At 41.9% G+C, this 21,338-nt stretch overlaps 1 protein-coding gene across 2 annotated transcripts; it reads right to left on the reverse strand.

Moving 5' to 3' along the window:
* Positions 1 to 607: 607 nt before the first annotated feature.
* Positions 608 to 20,899, reverse strand: LOC117738857 (solute carrier family 66 member 2). 2 transcript variants are annotated; one of them, XM_034544974.1, is made up of 5 exons: positions 20,381 to 20,899; positions 19,816 to 19,949; positions 18,241 to 18,291; positions 10,716 to 10,932; positions 608 to 2,878 (listed from the first exon to the last, which is right to left on the reverse strand). In XM_034544974.1, exons 1-5 carry the CDS (start codon positions 20,581 to 20,583, stop codon positions 2,668 to 2,670), a joined length of 816 nt encoding a protein of 271 aa, XP_034400865.1. In that variant the 5' UTR covers positions 20,584 to 20,899; the 3' UTR covers positions 608 to 2,667. The 2 variants fall into 2 exon arrangements, with proteins under 2 accessions (XP_034400865.1, XP_034400866.1); XM_034544975.1 differs by lacking the exon at positions 18,241 to 18,291.
* Positions 20,900 to 21,338: the final 439 nt, after the last annotated feature.

Here is a 21,338-nt window from a genome sequence, read left to right on the forward strand (position 1 = left end):
TTTGGGCTTGAGTGCCTTGTACTTTTGAAGTGACACATTAAATGACAATTTAATGACATCTGCACTATAATTCTTTTTATAAAATGTTGACGGAAGACTTCACAATGAGCTTTTATGAACTTTTCTATACTCAAGACTATAACATTTTAATGACCTTTCATTTTAATAATATAATAATAATAATTGTTTTATGTAAATTTCTGACATTCTTTATTAATGTCATTACCTGCTATGCTATGACATTTTAAATGACATTCATTTTAATGACGTTTTAATTTTTGACATTCTATATACTGACATTTTAAATAACATCTTATTTTCGTATATGAAATAATTATAACCCAGTATATATTTTGTTTAGCAAATTAATGGTACAACATATTTAAGCCAAATGATTAACGGCACACTCAAATATATATTTTTTAAAAAGCCCACATTATAAACCTTAATTAATAATTCCTTTTCAAATCCCCTCACCAGCATGTGCTCACTACTCAATGGCGTATGCCCAAAGACGGCCCTCGGCTGCGTGGCTCATTCTCCTCTGACGTTTGACGGTAGGCAGAGACCACCGGGGGGGTTAAAGGTCACACAAACAAAACACGACTCGAGAATCTCTCCTTTTTTATTGTGCGTCAATGTCACGTTTGGAGTCTCGGCTGCACTCGTTATTGAAGATGGACCAATTGGCAGTTGGAAAAAGAAAAAAAAAGAAGTTTTTTAACTGAACATACTGGGAATTATATATTTTTGGTACAGTTTCACAGATATAAAAAAACAAAAAACAATGCACGAAATGGCAGTTTGTGTGGGGAAAATAACTGTAACGTGAAAATGAATGGATGAAATGATACAAAAAGTAAAACAACAAAACAAAAACACATGGAATGTAAAGAGTAAACAAAGTGAAACTGAGCGCAACAGGATATCTCACAGTATACAAACAACAGTAAGCATACATTACACTGGCATTCAAAAGATTAATAATGGAAAGAAAATAAATAGGGTGACTAAAAATAGCTGTTAGACACAAAATGGTGCACACCCTCAAGAAACCACGGGGCGTTTGTATATTTAGGAGCAAGGAAAAGAAATATATTTATAGGCGCCTCCTGCCTCGTCCTTCTGGAACAAAAAAAAGGGACGTTTCCATTTTTTAGGCTGAGAAGAGGACAGAATCAGGTCTGCTCTCAGTTCACCGACACCTCCTGCTTTTGGCATCCCCCCCCCCCCCCCCCCCACAGAGAAAGATTACAAAACAACAATAACCCACACAAAAATAAATATCCACATGTGGCCGCTTTCCCTTCGGAAACGGGAAATTAAATTTCTCGAGGACCAAAATGGCGACGAGCAGCGTGGACACCAGGGGGGGATGTTTTGGCTTTCCCCAATAGAAATAATACACTTCAGACATGATGGGAAGTGAAGATACAATATTCAGAAATATCAAATCTGTAAAAAAAGTATGATTTGGCTGTCATTTCTGTTGGCAATAGTAACCGTTCTTCCGTTCCTTCTTTGTCTCCGGATCTCAATAACTTTGTGCGAATGATGTCATTCCGACAGATCGGAGTGCTGGACGCTATTGCTGCTCCCTACATCTCGTTATTCAGACCCCCGACCGCGACCCGAAAACCCGCTTTGCGTTTAGTCTAAATGCACATCAACTCCTTTTGGATATAAAGATCTACAAACGTCATCGACAGCTTCGGTATAAAAAAAAAAAAAAAAAAAAAAAAAAAAGATAAATCTTGCCGTTGGGCTTTTTCAGCTGAAAACAGGTCGTGACGTTTCTTGACGTTAAAACGTCCGACGGCCCTTCAGACTTTTACTCGATTATCTCATCGCTCCGTCGCCGCCAACGTGTACAATTTTTTTTTTTAAAAGCCAATACGATGCGTCTTCGTGCCTTTGGGATTTTTTTTTTTTTCATCAAGTGGGATTGTAAGAAACTAGAGGCAATTTGATTCCTCCGTTAACACCTACCACTGAGCCTGTGTGCCACAGCACATGGCGACCAACCATCTGTCCAACAAGTGGTAGACTGACCAGCATTTCTCCACCGTGTTGGGGAAAACAACACATATAACAAATACCATTTTGTACATTCAGTAACGTTGTCTATTGAGATCATTTCTGATCGAGTCATACATGTGTATTTCTGGCAACGCAGCAAGCCATGTGTGAATGTGTGCGATTTAAGGCAGAGGAGGGAGGGGGCGGGGGGTGGGGGGGGTTGTCCATGCGACAATCATCAGCCGATGTGGATGACAAAAGCTGGTCCTTGAGCACAGATTTCAGTCATTCACTTTTATGTATTCATTCGTGTGCATAATATTCTCCACATGCACAGGTTTGACTCAAGGATATTCTTTCAGAAGTCTGCGTTCCACAAATCACAGGCAGACGGTCTGTGGGATAAATAAAAGCAAAAAAAGGATTCGAGTTTTGTTTGGAACAAGCGTCCTTTGGGTTTTCGCCGCAGACGCCAACGCCGCCAAGTGTCTGTTCACGCCTCAAATGTGTATGCGCATGCCTTATTCTCTCGTGTGTGTGTGTCTTGATGTATACTAGAGGGTGATGGCGAGCAGCCTGCATCATCTCAAGGTGCGTTGGGGCTCCTGTGTGTTTACCCCCCCCCCCCCGGAGAGCTCGCGGCGGCTTTCAGAGGGCTTTGGCACTGGTGGTGTGGGAGACCGTGTGGGACACTGGTTTCTGTGGGTAGCGGCTGTAGTAGTACACCTGGAAGAGGATGGTGAAGTCCACTAAGACCTGCAGCAGGCCACATATCCAGAACTGCACAGGAGCCTGGGTGAGCAGGAAGTAGCCTGTTTTAAAGGTGTCGCCGCTGGTCCACATCAGCACCATCTTGATGCTGGGGGGAGGGAAGAGAGGGACAAGGGATGATGAATGTTCTAGTAATACAATTTTATTAAAACTCATTAATGGCACTCAACTCATTAGTATGACATTTTATGTGCACAGTCTAGCATGTCCACATGTGTTCCTTTTTTATTTAAGTGTCACGGCCCACTCGGCCTCTAGCTAGCTCAACAATTGCTGCCACATTTAGCCACCCGACTCCCGTTAGCTTGAACTACAACAACGTCAACGTTAAGCTACGCGTTTGGCTGCAGCGACCAAAGACTCTGCCGGCTCCCCACCGAGCCGCGTACCTTTCTCTTAAGAGCATTCATAGAGTCTAAACTCCGAATTATCCAGCTAACGCTAGCTGCTGCTGCCGTTAGCACTAAAACTCCTCAAGCTAACAATCCAGCCTTGCTAGTTAGCTGGCTCGGTAGATAGCATGCGGAGTATTGTTAAGCTAAATAAAACAATTGTTTTAGTTACTGTGTGTGTTACTGTGTAAATAAGCCTCTAGTTTGTTGATTCAGATTGGGAGAGCTTGTGTCTCGCTAACAGGGGCTAACTGGCTCCTGTTAGCTATATTTTCGACAAAAATGGATAATTAAAATTAACTCAATAATAAAGCTCAACAAATAGAATTCGGACAATAAGAATAATACTTTTTTTTTTTGTAAAAGCTTCTAATAATTATATTATTTCACAAATGATTGCTTAATCTCTACATTTCACAGACATGATTCATGTTGTTCCAACCATTTCCACTCATTCACATCTTCTCTTTAATGCATCCTGAATAGACATATTTTTGCTGTGGAAATTACATGTGGTTACCTAGACTAGAGCACATGTTAATGAGAACAGGAAAAGGGCACAGCACAAGAAGGGAATAGCTGACGTGCCACAATTACAACCATGAGAAATTGAAATAATTAATCTTCTCAGGGCGGACGCTTCTCATCAACTCGACATCCTGTGGCATCGTTTGTAAAATAGAAACTCACAAGAGCGTCTCCGGTGCACAACGAGCCGGCCGTTCGTTAAGTGGGAAAGATGTGATTTGAGGAGGCAGAGAAGAGAGTTCCTTTAAGCGTAAAAAGCGTTGTCCTCTCGCCAGCACCGAGAAACAATGTGAACTCAAATAATGAGGTTTAGAAGGAAGTCTAACGAGGGTAGAAAGGAACATCGGAAAATAACTCCCACCCCTCAGGGTCCAAACAAAAAAAGTTTCTATACAACTGCACTGGGGGGGAAATGCATGGGCTCAATAAGTCCTGAAAGGGTGTTTTCCGGTTTATAACAGCATCAACACACATCTCCACTTCTGCAGAGCTCTGTGCTTTTTTTTCTGCTTCTTTTTCCGTAAACTTTTTTGTTTTATGCTTGAAGCAGGGATACGTGTAGGCAATGCTGGCAAAGAAAAAAGGACTGAGCAAGCACTGTGTCTACAGTGCACCTCAGTGCACACACACACAGGAGTCTTCAGATGTGCTTCCTAAAGCAACCTGCCTACAACCTTTTGAAATCCTTTCACCAAGAAAACCATTTCTCAGGTTGGTTGCTCAGCACTATTTGAATAAGCTTTGTGGGAGGCTTTTTTTACACTGAGCCGAGCGCTACTTAAATTTATCGAGTGTGTTTATCCCAAGTGTTATTAGCCATGCAAGATAATCCAATGCATAAAAGGTTAGCGTAGGTAGTAAGTATTTATCTCTTTGGGTTACTCTACTACCTCCTTCCACATAATACCTGTGATAACTGTGCGGGGAAGACTTGTTGTTGAGCTGGTCTTTAAAAAAAAGCTGTGTGCTCCTAAAATGAAATGAAATCACTCTCTTTTGTACAGGGGTGGAGCTAGAACTCCTAGAATAACCACACGGACAGCCCTGTCCTCCTACTTTTGGTCTTGGGGCTGTTATTATTTCTTTTGGGGAAACCATAATGCTGCAACACACAATTATATTTTAGAAAAAAATATAGGTTGCAAACCTAACATTAACTCCCCCCTCCACCCCGCAGCGTAGCGCCGTGTTTTAAACAAAGCGGACGATATTTTAACTCTCGCTAACCAGCAAAAGCTCCAAACGTGCGGCGCTCAGCGGAGAACAGACGCTCAGTGTCCCGTCACGGTGGCAATAATAGCGTAAATATATATATATATATATTTTTATATATGTTGGCCTCAAGAAAAAGCGCTTTGGGCGACACAGATTCTAATGCTCACGCTTTTGACTTGAGGTATTCTATATATATATATATATATATATATATATATATATATATATATATATATATATATATATATATATATATATGTAATTGTTTGCTTGGTAATTTGCAGAAAAGCACAATAATTTCCAGATAAAAGACCCATCTAGTTTGTTCATTGTATTATTCCACCGATGTCATAACGACTAATCCACGGCGGCGTCAAGTATAGCAGATTCCCCGCATTTCTGTAAGCCTCTTAACAGATGTTAAAAAGATGGGTGAGAGGTAATCTAGTGTCCATTTTCATACTTTTCTTCTCATAAACCCACTCTCAAAAGCACTTCTCTCCTTGTCCATTCATCTTCCCACCAGCTCCTTTGCTTCTCTATACCCGTTTGCATTTGTTTTGCTTTTTATAGCAAACTTAACTGCCAACTCTTTGTTTATAAGTGCATGCAGGAGGAATATGTATTTTTTTTTGAGGGGGGGATTTAGTATCCAGTTCATAACAAGTGGGAAATATCGGATTATGCTAACCTAGCTAACGGTATTTAGAAATACACGTGAACTCCCTCTAAATAGGTGCTGTTACAACAGCTACACCTGGTAGTTGCTGGGTTTAAACATTTGATAATAACTAATTATAATCTGATAAGATGAACACATTTACATAGTTATGTTATGTACTGTAAACCTCTTTATATAACCGGTTGTACGCTGGACAAAGTGACAGTCGCCACTCAGCTGTTTTGGATGAAGCGCTAAAGCCTATTTTAAACCTAAACCTACATTCAATGCCATAATATATCGTTTTAATAGAGAGTTACTTTTTCCACACGTAGTTATCTTACTAAAACAGACTTTATGAAGTCTGCACTATTTCTTATCGTCTCTCTGCAGCTTTCCGTGGATCTCTTAGGTGAAGAGAGTCATAAAGCACTCACTAAAATACTTTAAAACTGGGATGGATTGCCGGGAGAATTACGACGGAGTTCAGAGGGGAATTATTTGGGAGACTGAACGTTAAAAGTTGGAAGAAGAACAAAGCTGCACGTCCCAAAAATGAACGCCGGCCCTGTTTTTAAATACAGAAGTTGTTCTTTGTAAAACAGAAGCGCACAAAAAGATCACCGCTGTCTAACTCAGGTTTTTTAATAAATTCCACTACTGTTAGTTGGTTCATAAAGATTAAACTGTTTATGGTAATATAGCATTGTGTAAAGATGGTAATTAAAATGTGTCAAACGGACAAAAAACAATATATATATACAAATATAAATGAATGTAAGATCATTATTTAATTTCTGTATTCATTTGAGAAAGATTACAACCTCCTCATCGTTCCTCAAACCATTTTTCATCTGCGGATATTCTTGACGTTTAAGTCATATACTTCATGATTTATTGGCAAAGAGTGCAAAATACATACATATAGTTATTTAAATGTGTTTTTCCCCTACTGTCGTCATTTATGTGCACAATTAAAACAGATCGATGGAAAGACACAGAATATTACTGTAAAATAAACACTGATTTCAAGACGCTGGATATCATGTGACCCTATCTGTGAGGGCCGGAGTGGGAGAACGGTTCCTTTTGATGAAACATCATCACGCACAGCACTGAGGATATCGAATGAAAACTATTTATCACTGTGCAAATATTTGCTGAGATCGGCGAGTTTGATGCAACATCCTTCAGCTGTCTCATACGGCACACTTCCTGGAGCAGGTACATTCATTTCTTGGAGATGCCACGTTAATGATCATGGCTTTCGGTTGTGTGAGACGAACGCAGACCTCAACCCCCAGCGACACATTTCACCCGAAATGAACAAATTGATTCAGTTTCATATCACTGGTGGCAAAGGAAGCAGCCCCACCCCCCTAGCAGATGGGTGTGGGTGTGTGTGTGTGTGTGTGTGATCCAAAGGTTCTCCAGCTGCATTGATCTGCTGCAGGGAGGCAGAGCTACTCTGATCCACGGCCCTGCTGCGGCCACAGGGGTGATGACCCAGCAGCATCGGTAGTCAATACAGATCTACCCCAGCACACGTACGTGTGTGTGTGTGTGTGTGTGTGTGTGTGTGTGTGTGTGTGTGTGTGTGTGTGTGTGTGTGTGTGTAGCAGCCTGCAGGCTAAATAAGGCTCTGGCACTCTTATCTAGCATACTGGGATGCAGCTCAACACCACAAGCCTTTTAAGGCTGCAGTTGGCGATGTCCCATCAGAGTGCTTCATGTTTGTCTGAGAGTGTTTTTTGGGGGGTTGTTTTATGGGATGGTGTACAGTATCAGCACGAAACCTCTGGCTCTCCAATCTGGGGACCTTCTAATAATAGTTGCAGCCCGTCCACTATTGACACAAAACACTGTCATCCCCCCCCACGCACTGCACACACAAACACCTTTAATCTGGCCTAAGATCCGTCTTCGAGTATTTACAGTTGGCGCTGGCTGAGATGGTTTCAATTGGTCCAATTTCAACAAAAATAAAAATTCCTAAAAGTATGTAAATTTACACTGAAAAGATGATTAAAAAAAAGAAACATTTATTAAAAAGAAATTGGAAACGTCAGGGACACTTCATTTGGTTCAGGGTTTTCTGTTGTTATCAATTCAATGGATCATGACCCCTCGTCCTCTTTAATGTGCCTTTTCTTTCCGTGTCGCACGGGTTCGGATGAGCTGCGAAACGAGAGGTCTGGGAGGCCGATGAGTGTTATTGGGCCGTTTGGGGCTTGATAACTGTGCACAGTGCAGAGTGATAACCAGCTGCTACAGAGAGGACGGGGCCCTCTGGCAGATGTGCAAAACTATAAAAGCTGCATCGCTTTTCTTTTTTAAATGGCACAAAGAAGGACGAGGTCGCTGTTTTTCAGGTAAAATACGGGCGAAATTTGACAGTGAACCAAAAAAAAAGAAATCTAAAACACGCACGAACGCAGTAAATAATTAACTTGTCAGCAAGTTGCTCTCCTCAAGTAGTTTCTGACATTTACAATTAATAATACAAGCAATAAAAACTATATCCAACTTGTGTCGCTCGTCCAAGACTATAGAAAGATGAGCATCCAAATAGGGGTGCTGATGACACAACTTACTTTTTCCTTTCCTTTCTTTTCTTTTCATACTTCAGAATTACGATAACAGAAACGAGGTCAAGTCGAATTGTGCATCGTCATCATTTTAATGCAAACCCCCGAGTTTTTACCTGGTTGAATAAAATAATAATAAGTGCGAGAGGCCACGTTTATAATTTACTGTATGAAAAATACGCTAAAATATTGATTAAATTGAGTGGAAGTGGTCATATTCTCGCGGTTAACGTCCCCGACTGGAGCGGTCACGTGACGCAGAGAAGACGTCTTTCTTGAGTTTACAGTCGGCTGGTTAACGACATACTGAACCGTTACTCGGTTTCTTTTTATTTATCTTTATTTGGTTCTCACAAACACGCGTTCTGCATTGCCTCGTGCACACCTTCCCCCACCGTGAACACAAACCGGATCCTCAGCCCGCTCCGAAGATAAAACAAACATTTTTGCTTTGGAAAAGAATTGCACTTCAAAAAGCAAAAACATCCGCACTTTAAAAAAAAAGACGTTTTGACACACACACACACACACACACACAAAGAAACCTTGAACGGAGTGCAGAGGTAAAGTAACCTAGCAACAGCCCGTCAGACTCAACAGGCTGTGAACAAAAGGGACGAGAGGACGCAAACAATAAATAGAACAGGAAATGACAACGTCCTCCTCGGCCTCCCTGTGGCAGCGTTTACCGCACCGGCAGGAGCAGAAATGTCTCGACGCTCCATGTTTCACACCAGATATTATTAATTACATTTTCATTTAAAAGAATATATATATATATATATATATATCTGTTTTGTTTTTGTTGTTGTCATCATAGCCGGTCAATGCGTTGCCTCTCCACATAACAACCCATTGCTGGGTTCAGAGCGCCTGGCTCGGCGCGATGGATTCAGAGGAAGTGATGCATGATGGTCAACAAGCCCACGTTTGCTCTCTTTATCGTATCCGTCGTGTTCAGGAGAACCGAACATCCTGCTTCACATGGGAGTTTATGCATCCACATTTTAAAAGTTATACCAGAAATCTTTCTCTCTTTCTTTTTGTATTGAATGTCTTTTTTTTTTTTTAAAGCTTCTATTGAGGTTTTCACTGTTAGCTAAACGCTAACAAATATGGATTTCATGGAATAAAAACATGGTACAAAATAGTTTTCAATCAATTCTAAACTTTTGGACTTTTGCAGTTTTTCCCATTTTGAAACCTTGCTATGAATATAATAATACAAAAATACTGCGAAGAACGGAAAACCCACTATTGGTCAGTTTTCCCTGTATTTCTGCATCCGTTGTCGTGTTCGGTGACTCAGTTTGTCCCCGCGGGTTACCGACTTACTTCCTACTTACTTTAAAAGAAGCTTTTACTACAAGCTTAAAACAATCAGACGGAGAGGAAGTGGCATTCACACAAAATTTCTGCTTCTACAGGAGCCGAGTGGACCAGAATGCACTGCAACCACACACAAAAGTTGTGTTTTGAGTATAGGGTGTATTTATTATACATCCTTATGTTTACAAAAAAATGTGTCTGGGGGTTTGTTGAAATGCATTCTGGGACCAAGGAAAACAACACAAAAAAGTCAGATACACCAATCGCAAAAATACATCGGATTCACAAGAGTAACCGAGGGTGAATTACTCCCATAATAAGCCCCGTACTGTAGACGGCGTCGTGTGGGGAGGAAGAACAAAGAAATGTTAAATAAATACATTTTTAAAAAGGCATGGGACAGAGAGGGTATGTATGGAAAGCCCAGCGTGGGAGCTGTCATGGCCGGTTAAGTGGACGGGCAGCTCTGCTGGAGCTCCGTTATCTGTCTGGTGCAGAAAGAAAACCAGCAGAGAGAGGGAGGGGTGCGTGTGTGTGTGTGTGTGTGTGTGTGTCTGTGTGTGTCTGTGTCACCAGTTTCAGCTTTTCAAATACTTCTTTACGACTTCCACATTTGTCTCAATGATATTTCTTTGACCCCGTCATCGGATCCTAATTCTGCGGCTCTGTTGGGTTTTTATTAATCCATTTCATCTCTCATTGCTTTTTCCTTGAGTGAGTGCTCTACACTTAAAAGTTGCGTACACTATATTTTTCTTGTAAAAAGCACTTTTGCAGGACTCGTCTGCAGCGCTGAATACATTTTGAAACCGTATCTATGCTCTCGAAAACCTATTTTACGTCAACGCCTCTAATTACAGCCCTGATTTGATTTGATGCAAATCAACATTAATGAGCTAAAAAAAAAAAATTTAAAAAATGATACACCAGCAGCAGATACAGCGAGTCGGAATACCTCATTATCATATTGGTTTTCAGAAGGTTAATTGTCATGTCGGCATAATAAATGGCTGTCGGGAGGCCCCCCGTCCTTACTCCAGGTGCCAGAAATACTTAATAAGCATGCGTCGGTGGGTAATAATCATATGCGAGACAATATAATCTGGAGCCGTCGCTCACGAGCGTGCGACGGAAGCGGCACTCGTGAATAAAACGGCGTGTGATGAGGTTTGAGCTCTCCGAGGTGAGTGTTGACAATACTGCGATCCGTACCTCATGCCCTCCGTGGACTTGTTCTGATAGTTGCAGTAGAGCTGCGGAGTGCCCAGCATGGCTTCGGTGAAGACGGCCAGGAAGCCCAGGCTCTCCACGAACAGCGCAGAGTCCAGGAAGAGGTAGGTGACGTAGGCCGCCGTCAGCGTGAAGGCCAGCACGCACTGCATGTAGTCCAAGAAGCGACTCCACAACCAGAAGTAGCTCCAGTCGAAGTCTAAAAACAATAATTAAAAAAAAAAAAAAGGTGCAGCACAACGGGGAAATCCCAAATGAGACCACAGAGTTGGAATTTGTTTGTTTTTTAAAACAACTACCGACTCGAGGGAGTGCAGCCTTCCACCAGCTGGCCGATACTGGCAGAATAACAGAGAGATTGATTGATGTGCACAGATCCTGTAAAAGTAAAAGCTGTTATGTAAACAAAAACAGAGACATGAAACGGTAATGTTGTTCCTGGTTGAGACGAATACATAAAATTTTAAAAAAGTACTTTTTGAGACGCATGCCAGTCGAAGAGTTTCGTTCCAATGGGACTTTTTGGGGGTGCTCGTGGCAACTTGTGCAATATTTATTACATACAAAAAAGTGCAGTTGTCCCAAAAAAAACAAGCAACATGGCAACAATTGTTTGAGTGAACATAATAGACTATATGCATAAGTAATGGACGCCTTCACCCATTGGTTTGGTTTTTTTTGGTCACAATTAATTACCTGAAAACGCGGTCAAAGCACCAGTTGTGGTGATAAATCAAGTGAGAAGTTGGGTCATCGTCTAAATACAGTTAAATACCAAATCAGACTTATTTAGAGGAGTCGCCCCCTGTTGGCCATTAGAAAGAATGCAAGACGCAGACCCAGAGGTTGAATACGAGTTGTGCGATGTAATCTGTGGCTCTGGCACGAGCTCTCTAAATAACCCCGATGATGGAATGTGGGTTCTCTCACTTTAGGTTTGGAAACTTTTAAAATACAAACCCTGCATTACAAACTAGGGTTATAGAGTTTGAAAGATAAGTGCCATTAACCAAAACCCCTATTGCTTCGATGTGAACCGTTTCATTGTTTTAATGGTGTCCTGTGAGGTCCATTATGGAAGTGTGACATTTAAAATCATTGGGAGTTCTTACAAGTAGCGAATATGGTAATGACGTAAATGCCATTAAAATTTAATTTTGTGAAAAAAATCAATAGTGAAAATTCCTATAAGATGTCATCTGTAAAAGTGAAGTAAAATGCATTTATATAGTCGGAAAGTGCTTTAAAATGGACTTTCAGTAATGAGAGACTTTGTTTCATAGTGGATGAAACCTTCATTCATTCGTAAATTACATTTTTCTTTTCTCCACACTTCTTCATTATCTACAAATTCTGTCTGTTCTTCTTTTCGGTATATTTTCTGCTGTATCTAGTTAACAAAAAAGGAAGCAAAACCTCTATTATTGTGAAAATCTTTAACCAACTTCGCACTTGAGCTGCGAATTTTCACACACACACCTCCCACAAAACTATATGTCACTGCCACAAATAGGCCGTCTGAACGCTGGCCTCCATCCAGAAGCCTTTAACGTCGGGGGTCTCGAGGGAGGAGGCTGTAATGGGCCGTGTGTAAATCTGGACACCGATGACCGATTAAAAAACTACGTTAACTACGGCAGATGAGGGAACAGGTAAGATACGACAATCGGCGTCAGACATCTCGACCTACAATTTCTTGTATATCCTCGCGCTGTGAATAATGTGAGCGAATGCCCGAGTAGCCGCTGGGTTTTAATGTGCGAGCGGAGGTCTCCGAAAGAGCTTATCGCGATGATCTAAATCACGGCTGAGAGCGAACGATGTTTTCTTCACAGCTGCAACGTCGATGAGGTTTCCCCACAATCCTCAAATGCAATGGAGCCGATTGGTTTAAATGAGGCTCTCTTTTATCTAAGAGGCTCATCTTAGCCCTCCAAAGGGGGCCTCGACTGTATAGGCCTCCTCAGAAGGGCCTCCACAGTCGACCAAGCCCAGAAAATAAATAAATAAATATCGCCGCATTGTTTGGAATAACTTCACCACTAAATACCGCGACTAAATTGAACAAACCTGCTATTTATCAGGACTTGATCAAATCTGAAGTGAACGTTACAATCCTGTCTGACATTTCAGTTCCAGGATTTAATTACATTTTATTTCCTTAGAGAATTAACTGACCGTTTCTGACATTTACGATGGTATTTCTAACCGAACACGCGCGGCAGGTAACCCGACTTGGCAATGTCGAGCCAATCCCATTGTTCCTTTTTAAACCGAGTAAACCTCAAAGAGCAATTCCAGATCAGTCTTCCCCCCCCAAAAAAAACGACTCCCTGCTCACACCAAAAAGAGGCCCAATGCGGCGTTGTACACAAACAAGCAAACGGCTCTTACGAGCTACAACTGGGCATGCATTTGTGTTCGTCGCTGTGCCGGTGCTGTGTGGCTGTTTATTCTGGAGGTGTTCTGGAGCCCTGCTGGCAGCAGAGGACTGTGAATCTGGGGCCAACTAGCACCAGGCTGGTGCCGCGTGATAACAGCCAAACACAGAGGGGAAGATATCGGGGGGCAATATAGAGCAGCGTTCAACACGCACACACACCAGGCTGTTAAAGGCATATATATATATATATATATATATATATATATATATATATATATATATATATATATATATATATATATATATATACTGTATACTGTGGTAGTAGTTGGCTGTTTTTCTTTGCTGCTGGCTAGCTTAGCTCGCTAATCGTTCCAATGAAGCAGACTTTTGGAGTAGAGACAAGTGTCACGCATGTCTTAAATTAGCTTCAACACATTTACAGAGTGTGAAAGCTAATGGAGAGCGCTCAAAAGGGAGCTGAAAGAAGAGGGCGACTCGTATTTCTCAGGTCAAAAAGAAAAACGGCACTGAATGAACGCCAACGCCGGTCCGTGCTCGCTGGATGTGTAAATAAGCTAGGTTTGCTATCACGTTAGCAAAAAACAAACAAAAACCTCGCTGTGTTTTCCCGTTAGCTCGTTTCTTTCCGGGCTAAACTAGAATTACCGCCTCGCGGTTGTGTGCTTTTTGTCCAAGATGCATTCACTTCATCGCGTCGTCCTTTTAGACATTTGTGTGAAATTGCAATTAGCATATGAATTCTTTATTTATGGCAGAAACTTGGGATTGTGAGGTCACAGTGACCTTTGACCACCAAACTCTGATCGGTTGATCCCAAGTGGACGTTTGTGCCAAATTTAAAGATATTTTTCTGAAGCCTGACAGTATAATTTTCCTTCAGGATGCAGTAAATTTGAGCCTCAAACTGTTTCCACTAAGTAAGAACACAACACCTCAAACTACTCAAGGACTTTTAGTTGTTCTTAAATTTAAAAAAATGACTTCACGTGATCTCAATGACGATCGACGACACGATTGCACGGACAGCGTATGCATGAGCACCGCTTCATCTGCGAGATTTTCTTTTTCATAACTTTTGTCCCCAGTCACCGCTGTCAGTGTGTGGAAGAGGAGGAAGAGGAGGAGGGATAATGCAACTTAAATTTGGTGGCCAGGGATTCTGCAAAGAACAGAACACCCTTTTCTTATTAGCAAAAAAAAAAGAAAAAAAGGCAACATTGTGATTTATGACACGCCTTTTCAATTATTTGTGCAAGTCCTCGTCTCATGTTTTAGTGATTACGCTCCTTCGTGCCGGCGCTGCGCCGTCACCATCTCTTAAATCTGCGTGTGCACACTTTGAAGATGTCTGCAAAGCTGCCTCGTGATTCTGAGAAGGATGTCAAAACAAAAAGAAAAGCACAACAATATCTTGTTGGCAGGTCAGTGTGCGGAATAGTACAACACACTAACCCAGTCACACCCTGCCATACACCCCTCCCTCGCTGTGCCACTTGTGTGCCCTGGGGCATCCTCCTCATCATCATCCTCCTCTTCCTCCTCCTCGTCTTAAATCCCGGTGCAGTGCGGCAGCGCTGAGTGGGAACAGACCGGAGCTGCATACAATAGACTCCCTGTGGTGGACAAACGTCTCGAGCGCAGCTCGCTTTGAAGTCCCACAGAGCGGCGGTGCGCGTGTAGGAAGACGCGGGGGTCAGACTCGGAGGTTTCAAATCGCTTGTTTACCAACTGTTTCCTGCCAGCTTTCAGTTAGTCCCTGAAACATATGAAGAAGAGAAAAGAAGTCTCTGGGGGTAGTTGAAATAATGGCTTGCTGTCACTCAAAAGCACCCCGTCGGGAGCCGCAAGGAGCATTATTGTGAAAGACAGTTTCAACAGGCCGAGAAAATTCAACCTCAGATTTTTTTTGACAAGCTACATTTTTCTGAAATTTGGACAGGTAGCTTTTTTTTGTCTCTCTCTCTACACAATGACTAATGGGCTTTCACCGGCGAGCCGAAAGCAAAGCAACTTTTTTCCGCACCGCCGCCTAAACTAAACTGCACCTCTTCTGTGAAAAAAAAGGGGACGGAGGCTAAAAAGTTGGGCCTCCGACAATCTTCAGGGAGGAGATAGCTGCACCTACAGGATGGAGTGATTTATTCTAAGCCGACAGGCCGCCGTGGGACCAGAATGAGCAATGAGCCATAACTAAACCATAGAAATAAATGGAAATCTCTTGTATCGCCTTCTTTCGCGTTGTTCGGCAAACATCTCTGTGGCTTCGAGACCAATCAATCATTGTGACGTAATCAAGATGAACTGTAGATTAATGTTTAAAACGGCCCCGCGACCACAGCGCAGGGACAGTGAATCTGAATTTTTTTTGGGGGTCGTACTTTCTTGTTTTTGGATGCTATTAAAAAAATAATAAAATGCTGTTAATTGCTTTGCTGGTTCGTGACTGAACTTGTTCACTGCACTGTGTGCCCAGCGGGACAATACGGCCTTGTGTTGGCATACATTGTTATGCACCGCTCATGTGGATGCGTCTGCACTATTGTGGTTATTTATGTGTAATAAGTACACAGTCGAAGTATTAAAATGCGTAACCATGCAAAACGTTTTGCCTTTCTGCTTTGCTGTCGCGTCACTTCAAATTCAAGTGAATGTTTTTCGAGCACAAAACAGGCGAGCTGTACCCAGGAGTCTGAAAACCACAGACTCGTGGAGCAGAGCTCCGGCTGATGGCTCGCTTGCTGACACAAATTAATTCCTATATACACTGTAGTGATACACAAATTCAATCAGCTCTTTAAAAAAAAAAAAAAAAAAAAAGGCTTGACTCTGGGGGCGCATTAGACACGATTGAGACGTAACCCCCCCCCTCCGTGAGAACTTCTTCTACAAATATCATACTTATCCCCCCCCCCCCCCTTTCCAACCCTTTCACCTCCACCTGAGCGATCACCAGCATGTTTGGTCCCGTCACAGACAAATGATCTGATCTTTTAATCTCCTTAAAAAAAAAAAAAAATCCTGCAGGATTCCTGCAGGCAGTCATCCACATAAATCACTCTGAGCCGTATATCTATAGGAATACAGCCATATTCGGGGGCACAGGGGGGAAGCTCCATTACTAGACGGCTACACTGTGCGTCACGCTCCAGATGCTTTGGTGGAAGTATACCTGGCGTGGTACCGATGCTGCGCTGCCATGACGATGAGGACGATGGAGGCCTACGAGAACTAACGGACCGATAAGAAGAAGAAAAAAAACACACAGGTTGAGAATGCGGCCTGCTGACTCGACAACAGTCTGGTGAGTCACTTGCAGAAAGCGGACAACGTGAAGCTGTTTGGTGCTCTGCGTTGTACCGTTAGCTCTCGGTGATTTCCTTCCTCTGATCCTTCAAGCCGACCGCGGCTGCTCCGGGCCTCTACGTGATCCACTAAGCATCACATCTTCTACGAGCGGGGCGAAGATCAAAGAACACGGCGGTTCTGTCGATTCTAATGATGCTCGGCGGATCGATGGACGTTCCCGGGAGGCGCCGCAGAGCCAGATTCGATACGTGCAAAGCGGAGCCGGCGGCAACAACGTCCGTGGCGGTGAGGGGAAACGTCCCGCTGCTCCTCTGATGCCAGAAACAAGCAAAACACACTGAACCAAAAAAAAATAAAAATCCACAAAACAGCCAACAAAAAGGGTACAAAACAGCACTTCAATAACAAACCATCGACTGGGCCAACAGCCGGTCCCAAGAGGAGAATTAGTCATTCATCATAACCTGCTGAGCCAAGTGTACCCAGGCCAGCTTCTCATCATACAACTTCTGTGTTCTACTGCCATCTAGTGTCCACACCAGGGACAACAGCCCTTTCTTCACTAATACTGTGTCCTAACTTCTGCATTCACATGCTACTACAATATGCACTAATATATATATATATATATATATATATATATATATATATATACACACACACACACATACATACATATATATACACACATACATATATACATACACACATATATATATATATATATATATATACACACACATATATATATATATACACATATATATATATATACACACACACATACATATATATATACACATACATATATATATATATATATATATATATATATATATATATATATATATATATATATATATATATACACATATATACACACACACACACACACATATATATATATATATACACACACACACACACACACACACACTGTTCTTACAGTCGAAGAAATCAATCAATTAATTTCTAAAGACGTTCTCAATGTTGTCATTTAGAATGGAACCATTAATTAAACTTGAACAAAAAGCTGTTATGTAATATTATGTCGCATTGCATTGTGGGACAGTGGCTGCGCATTAAGTACACAAAGTACACAATCTATTCATTGACGTATCCGTAGTAAAAAAAGGGGCATTGTGTAGTTGAAAGAACAATTTGTTTAAAAGCCTGTTAGAAGACATCAATTTGCATAAATCATCCATTCAAAATGATGCTTTACAGTCACATTTGAGGGCACGATAAAAAATAAGCAAATAAGCGTGCACACACAAACACACACACACAAAACACATTTGTTTTGAGAGCTAATATCAAGCAATCATTTCCAACTGCAAAAAAACAGAAGCATAGAGTTAGAAAAACTAAAAGAAGTCAGTAAAAAGGCTAGTACGGGAGTATAGGAGCTCTTGATTTCTCTTCTAAACTGTAATGTTATATAAATAAATCGAGCACAAAAGAATACATGCAAAAAAAAAATCAAAAATCACATTCACATTCACACCGGGGTTTAATGAAAGCTCATCCTTCATTCGGACGCAGGGTGTGAGGAGTCACATGCATGGAAAGCATCACAGCCGACGCCACAGCAGGACCACATGCGGGTGGAACGGACTCGTGCTTCATCTAGACACGTGCTCATGGTGCAGGTCATCGGTTAGTGGGGGGGGGGGGGTGAGGGGGCGGGGGGCTAGGAGGGGAGGGGGGGGTCATCATGCACGAGACACAGCGATGGGGAGGGCAGATGAACTACAACTGATGTTTCATGGCAGACACGGTTTCTGTACATACCCAGAAAGAGCCTCTTAAGGATTCTGATCTCCTCGTCCTTATTGTCTGTCGCTACAGGCGAAAATAAAAAAAGGGGAAATATAAATAATGAAAAAAATAAAAATAAAAAAAACAGGGAAAGAAAGGGGAAAAATAAAACAGGGATTGAAAGGGGGGGGGGTGAAAAGAGCTTGTTTTCTTCCATTTTTTTTCCAGTAAATAACGTGTAATCATCGTAATACTGTGAGACGGCAGGTCAGACATTTCAGGTCACGGTGAGTAATTATAATTAATAGGTATTACCGACACCACAAAAACGGATTGTCCGACTGGCGGATTAGTTATGTCGCTGATTATTACCGTGATATAACTAATCCAGCATTTGGTTGCAGAAGAGCACGAAAAGGGAAGCGATTACTTTGCGGCCTATTTCTCAAAAGTGACACAACTATTCGTGGACCATTTCACAGCTCAAGAAATGTATTCCACAAAATGCACACGACACATTTATAAAAGAAATCAGCAGACCGTAAAGTCTATCTGGACATTTCCTTTTGTGCTTTCTGTACTGGATTTATGTCACGTATATGTTGTCATTTGACACTTCGGACTTTAGAGGCTCATTACCCCCCCCCCGCCCCCCAGATCATCAGACTGCCACAGGGACAGGAAGCACCCATCGCTGCACACAACACGTGATACGGGCTTAAAACCCATGACTTGGAAAACCCCAAAAGGGGCTGCTCCTTGTCCATTTGTGAGCTAAAAGGATGCACATTAAAAAAATTAATAACTTTATGAGTCCAACAGCAGAAAGACACACTGGAGGTTTGACATCTGGAACAGAAACGTCCCACTTTATTGAACGTGGCAGTGGGCTTTGAACTGGGGACACTTTTGGGGCGTTTCGCTCCCGCTAACATAACGATCAGATAGATTTGGTCAATTATTATTATTATTAACCCATTCCCAAGTATAAGTATTAACAAAAAAGGTGCCCTTGTAAATCTATATTTTCCCTAAACTTACAACCAAATATAACATTATGCGTCGATAAACTTCTTCTTTTTTTTAGACCGTCTACTAATTGAAAATGGTAAATAGCAACAAATAAAAAAATTCTATTATTTGAGATTCAGATGGATATAAAAAAAACAGAGAAATACCTGTTTACAAGTATTAAGATGCAGTTTGAAAAACACATCCTACTTGTGGCAAAGTTCCCTTGTAGTCTACAACGAGGGTGAAGCAGGTTTAACTGGATTATTTATTTATTTTTTAAAAACATTTTAAGGAGCAGCCCTGTGGTCACTCAACACTGGGGAGGCGAGGAGAACTGGAAACACACCTTGCTCAAATACTCGCATTGCACAACCATTCACACGCATTTACCTTTCTTACAAACACTCGCCTGCCTGCCTACACGCACACACACGCACACACACTCACACACACACACACACACACACTCGCTCTCAGATATTTGTATACTCTCACACAGGATCACATCTCTATCCCGCAGACTCCCACCCCCACACACACACTTTCACAATTTAAACTTAGATAACCGAGCTTCATATAAAGAGGGTTTCTGACCTATGAAGGAGCGCCTCTTGGTGTTGAGATCGGTGGCCATGCGGACGTTGGTGCACAGGTTCAGCATGATGAGCATGGTGGCGATCATGATGATGCTCTGCCACAGCAGCAGGGTCTCGAAGTAGCGGCCAAATCTGTTGGGAGAAACAAACAACAACAAAGAGAGAGAGAGAGAGACAAATGTGTGAACTTATTAATAACATGCAATGGAATACAGTAGAAAAACAACAAAAAACAACGTCAGGGACCCATGCATTTAACCTGGTTAGTACTTCCGGTTTAACTCGACTCAATTTAAGATGATTATAACCCATAATATAAATCAGCATGCATCCAATCCACCAGGCAACTTGTGGAAGTGGTAACTTTGAGGGATCTGTTGGTCCGAATTTCACAGAATACCAAATTAATCCTTGAAACCTCTTGTTCTTTAAGGTTATACTTTGGCTTATAAGATGTTTTTTATTTTTTAAATGGAGGTCTGTCCCCCCCCACACACACACACACACACAACAGGAGCTGGTCTGGTGTGAGCCGGACAGGGGGTCCTCGATGATCCGTTTACCTGAAGAGTATCCGCAGGATGTTCGCCACCAAGAGGACCAGGCACACGTACGTGGAGAACCCCTCCGCGTTCTGGGTCCGCCGGATGTCCCGGTACTGGGGCACGTAGGGCACCACCCCGCCGAACACCATGGCCCCGGCCGCGACCCACGACACCAGGTGCTGGAACGCGGACACGATCTGGTAAAACGCCTCATCGTCCATGTTCGGCTGCGCGGAGGCTGTCACACCCGGGGTCGATGCTTCCCTTTTGGTTCCTTGTCAACAAACAACAACAACAAAAAAAACGTAATCCGCTCCTTACGTCACGTTTCTCAACACTTCTTCGTCGTTGTTTTGACAAACGGGGGGAGCACTAAACTCGGAAGAAGAATAAAAAGCTCCAACGGTTCCCGATATTGTATAAAATGCCATCGGACTAGGCAATAAACTTGTCGCAAATGGGATTCATATCGCGCGAGCTCTCAAAATGTGCAACTGTTTCTTCCCCCTGACTGGCTCTCCTGTGTGTGTTTCTTCTTCGCTGGTGTTTGGCAGCGGTTGGCAAACCAGCTTGAAGGGGCGTTAGCGCCATCTGCTGGACTGGAATGTGACGCTAAATTAATATATATATATATATATATATATATATATATATATATATATATATATATATATATATATATATATATATATATATATATATATATATATATATATATATACATATTCTTTTTGCAGAATATGGAAGCTCATGTGTTCAAGTTGTGGATTTTAATTTGATCGACACAGTTCGATGTATTGCTTATTGGACTTGGAGAAAAGATAAAAAAGCTCAACATTGTTTTTTTTAATTCACAGATGACAGATGACCCATCAATTGTAAATATATGTGTACTGATTGGTGGATTTTCAAACAGAACATTAAAATATCTGTAAATAATGTATTGATGATCTGCATTTAGGTGTGAAACTTTTTG

This window comes from Cyclopterus lumpus, chromosome 11 (genome assembly GCF_009769545.1).
Source record: "Cyclopterus lumpus isolate fCycLum1 chromosome 11, fCycLum1.pri, whole genome shotgun sequence".
Classification (NCBI taxonomy): domain Eukaryota; kingdom Metazoa; phylum Chordata; class Actinopteri; order Perciformes; family Cyclopteridae; genus Cyclopterus; species Cyclopterus lumpus.

Bases quoted from the DNA above. Each gene is read 5' to 3' on its own strand.
- LOC117738857 (XM_034544974.1), bottom strand. From the start codon at position 20,583: ATGGACGATGAGGCGTTTTACCAGATCGTGTCCGCGTTCCAGCACCTG. The intron at 18,292-19,815 runs GTCAGAAACCCT...TTTCGCCTGTAG, and splicing joins CAAGAGGCGCTCCTTCATAG to CGACAGACAATAAGGACGAG. The intron at 10,933-18,240 runs GTATGTACAGAA...TATTGTTTTTAG, and splicing joins CCTTAAGAGGCTCTTTCTGG to ACTTCGACTGGAGCTACTTC.